The 4,885-nt window shown below is 28.4% G+C and overlaps 1 protein-coding gene across 1 annotated transcript; it reads right to left on the bottom strand.

The window, feature by feature from the left end:
* Nucleotides 1-1,756: 1,756 nt before the first annotated feature.
* On the bottom strand, nt 1,757-2,908 carry LOC112502728 (probable purine permease 4). Its single transcript, XM_025106718.1, has one exon. It carries the CDS (start codon nt 2,906-2,908, stop codon nt 1,757-1,759), a length of 1,152 nt encoding a protein of 383 aa, XP_024962486.1.
* Between the last annotated feature and the right edge of the window lie 1,977 nt (nt 2,909-4,885).

Here is a 4,885-nt window from a genome sequence, read left to right as displayed (position 1 = left end):
TACTAATATCGATATATTTTTGTCAAATTTTTATGATATTTTCAAACATATATTTTATTCAAAAATAAAAACATCATCGCTTTCTCAAAATCACATAAAACCATATTATAACATTGACTGAGATAAAGAATAAAATGAAATATTAAAATCACGATGTATCTCGCTGCATTGCGCGAGTACGCTTCTAATAATATTTAAAACGAAAAGACTATTGGAGATGAACATAAATTTATTTCGAGGATTTATGACTTTCGATTCTCAATTTTGAATAATCTATTAAAGATACTCTAAACATAGTTATTAATGTTCGATATGTAAATTTCAAATTTACAAGTAAATATCACAAATTTGCAACTTTTTAGAACTTGTTGAATTAAAAAAACTAATTAATAACCCACCGATAAACTCATTAATATACATGACGATTATAATCTATATTATATTATAAAATATTTGACAACAACTATTAAAAATCATTTTTTATGCATGAAGTACTGTTTATTGATACATATTACTTAAAATTTAATATTACAAGTAATTTTGTGTAAGTACAACTTAGGGGGTGTTTGAGATTGCTTATTTAAAACAACTTATGCTTTTTTTCTAAAAGTGCTTATTAACTTATGTGGTATCAAACCGGAGTTAAATAAAACATGGTTAAAATTATAAACTGGTAATAAGCAGTTTTTCATAAGTCAGGAAGAATTAACTTATCAAAAACAGCTTATTACCGGTTTGGTACCGGTATAAACAGTTTTTTTTCTTATACAAACACTAGAAAACAGCTTATCACCGGTGCCAGACTGTAATAAGTTAAAAAACAGCTTTCATAAGCAATCCCAAACACCCCCTTATTGATGCTTCATTTTTAAATTCGTGTAACTACATGCAGATAAACATAATCAAATACATGATAAATATCCATTTTAAATATAGAAAATTTAAAATATAATTAAAATAATCATTAAGTTCTAACAAAATATTTAATTATTATTTTTAAATAAATTATATTATTAAACATAAATTTAATTACTTCGTTACGTTAAATTGAATTATAATAAAGAAATTGAATTAAAAAAATTACACAAAACAAAAAATTTTAAATAGTTAATTTGATACTAATATCGATATAGTTTTTTCAATAAAAAAATAAAACATTATCGTTTCTGAAAATCACATAAAACCGTATTATATTGGTATAAATAAACAATAAAATGAGACATCAAAATCAAAATGTGTCTCAATGCATTATACGTGTATCCTTCTAGTATTGTTCAAATATAACAACCTACCTCATCATTATCTTTAAATAATTTTTATCATCATTAAATCATCTTTTTTATTTTTAAATATAAAATATTTAAATTACCATAGAATTTCAATTAAAATATAAATTTTTTATAATTATTTAATTTCATATCCCATATATCTTTTTGTATTCTTATCGAATTTTGGAGGGTCAACACGACGCAGTTTAACAACAACTGGTAATTATTATTTCACTCAAACATAAATTTCAACATCTTGTTAACAAAAAGATAATTGCATATTTGTGATCTCGTATGTTCAAATGCAATGATTCTGGGCTATCTGTAAAGCAGAACATCGACTCGCATAACGGGTTGGATATACAGATTAATAAAAAAAAAAAAAATAATTGCATTAACTTTCTTTTGTTTTACAATTAAATAAATAAACAACTGGTTTTTTTTTAATAACCGCCACCGTCTTTCAGTGGTGATTAGCCGTTACAATTTCAGAAAACTCCATCAATTGTTGCTGCTGCTGCTGCTTGGTTTTCATCATCCCGATCACCTCCATTGTTGTCGTCTTTCATCTTCACATACATCCCATACACATACGAACAAAACCCCCATAAACACAGCACCGTCGACACCACCTTTGGCCCCTTAAAATCATCGCCGTAAACCACCACCCCACCCAAAACATTCATCGCCATCAACGCCGTCATGCATATCCCTCCCGTCAACGACGTCGTCAGAAACACCATCCCCGCCGCACCCATAAAACTCAGCTGCCACGTCACAACGTTGAATCCCACTGTCAACCAATACCTGGTGGGTCCCAGATCGAACACCTCATCGCTCTCGTGTCTCATCTCTTTAAAACCTCCGGCCACCGCCATTCCCGCCGTGGCAAGTGCGGTTGCAGTCAACTCCATCAAAAACTGCATTTCCATCACCATTGCGTAACAATCCACCTTCCGGTAAATCTTTTCCATCAGCGGAAGGTAGAGCGCGAACAAGAGACCTGCACAGACTGTGGTTAAGAATCCGATGAGGTATTTTTCTCTTGTCAATCCTTCCGGCCGATCACCACTGGAATTCATGGCCAAAAGCACACAACCCAACGTCAGAAGAATGACACAATTAACATTCAAAAACGTAATCTTTTGCTTGACAATGAGGATCGAAAGGAGGAGGGTGAAGGCGAGTTGGGAAGACAAAACAAGTGACCAAGTAGAAAGGGGAAGATATGAACTCCCCCATGAAAAGCAAAGGTTACTGACCCCCAACATCAACCCCACTCCAAACGATAAACTCAAGAGTTTGATGTCAAAACTGGAGAAGGGTTTTCTTCGTTTATTAGCTTCTTTTGGCCGGAAACAATGGAGGTGGTAAGGGAGGTATATGGGGAGGAGGAGAAGGGGGAAACCGGCGGATTGGACCCAGGTGGAGAGCCATAGATTGGATCCTTTATGGTTGAAGTAAAATTTCAAGAGAAGTGACGAAGAAACGGAACCAACGAAGAGACATATGTAGTTAAGGGTTACAAGTATCTTGTAGGGTTTACCATAAAGTGACGATTTGTTGGATGTTAACCAGTTGATTTCTGGATGTTGGAATCGAACCTTCTTGGGAGATGTTGACTGCGATGAATTGCTCATCGTTTAGAGGGAGAGAGAGAGAGAGAGATTAAGGTTTTGTTGAATCAGTAAACACGAAAGCGCTGTAAATAAACAAATACGGGAACACCATAAATGTATCTTAGATTAAAGATTTACAAGATACATACGATCCCTTTTGCCATTGGATAATTTCTACGAAAAATAGAAAAGATAGCGACTAAAATTCAAAAATGTAATTAATATTTGGATGTAAAATAAAAACGGAATTAATAGTTTTAAATGTATTTTAGGGATTTTTTTTTATTAACCTGAATATATCCGACTTCCTATTCCTATGTGACCCGACTAATCCTAGGACGACCACATGCTTTACAGATAACCCGGAGTCACCGTATTTGAACCTTCGTGGCCCGAAGGGGAATTTTATTTTAAGGATTTTTAGTTTCTTGGAAATGAATCAAGATAAGATTTCTAGAAATTTCAAAAATTTGTGTTTATTTGAGTGATTTGGGGATGATAATTATAGAGGTTTCAAATATTTTGTTCTTAGTATCTAATTAAGGTAAAATATAAATATCATAGAGGGTAAATTGAATTATTTATTGATGTGGTTAGTGATATTGATTTTTTTAATCTAAAATTAGTTTTCAACCGGTTATCCGGATACTTAAATGTATAAAACTTTGCATCTTAGATACCAAAATAAAAATTTTGAAAATACGTTACCCAAAATAGAAGTCAAGTTAAAGTACGTTATTTTTTTTTTATGCAATTTGCCTTATTTTAAAAACCCAAAGATTTTGTATATATTAATAATCTATACTTATTTTTTTTAATTTGTACCATTAATTGAAATCTAATCATACTTTTGATTTGTAGGATTTGAATGGATTAAAAAATGAATTTTGTTCCATTTCTTCATTTGGTTTAAAGAAAAGTACTTAAATATTTTGCTCTTACCATTTAAATAAGGCTAAAATAATTAAATATAGAATAATATCTCATTTTAAATATAAAAAATCTAAAATATAATTAGGATAACAATTGACTTCTAACAAAATACTTGATTATTATCTTTATAAAAAATATTATTAAACGAAAAATAAAAAATGAATTAAAGAAATACACAAAAAAATGAGAAATTTTAAACAGTTAGTTTGGTACTAATATGAACATCATTTTTTCAATTTTTTATGATATATTCATATTTATATTTTATTCAAAAATAAAAACATTATCGCTTTATCAAAACCACATAAAAGCGTAATAATTAACATTAACCAAGACAAAAAAAAAGACGAAACATTAAAATCAAGATTTATCTCGCTGTATTGTGCGAGTACCCTTCTAGTAATTATATATGTACTCTTCGTGTACATTTTACACATATTATATAATATTTTTTATTTATATTATTATTATTATTATTATTTTATTATCTTCACTTATATATATATATATATATATGTATATATTTACTATTATATTACATATATGTATTGTATTAAAGTCTCATCGTAATTATTTTAAAAAACCTAAAATAGTTTAATCCAAAGGTTAATTTTAATGATTAATTAGTTATTTTAATCAATAAGATATTTATAAAAACCATTTGTATTGCATTTAAATAAGAAAAAAAATTCGGAAAATTAAAAAAACTGTTCAATTTTGAAATATTAAATTCTCGAATTTTTTTTATTGAATAAATTGTTGAACTTTTTTTTACGTTGAATGATTAATTCGTTGCATTTTTTTGAATAATTAAATGATTGAGATCTTTAAAAAATTGTCACTTAAATTATTTTAACCTAAAAAAACTCTCGTATTGTTGTAGAAGAAGGAGAATCAAAAGATTTTATGTTTATTTTTTGGGCCCTGCCATTAATATCCCTTTTTTTGAATATTTTTTTTGTCTTTTAACGTATATGTAAAATAATTTAAATATTATTAATATTTATATTAATTAAAATAATATGATGAAATATTATAAAAGAAATATTAAAATATGAATAAATA

This window comes from Cynara cardunculus, unplaced genomic scaffold, assembly GCF_001531365.2.
Source record: "Cynara cardunculus var. scolymus isolate 2C unplaced genomic scaffold, CcrdV1 Un_Scaffold_1820, whole genome shotgun sequence".
NCBI classification, from domain to species: Eukaryota; Viridiplantae; Streptophyta; class Magnoliopsida; order Asterales; family Asteraceae; genus Cynara; species Cynara cardunculus.
This window is presented reverse-complemented; position numbering and strand designations above follow the sequence as displayed.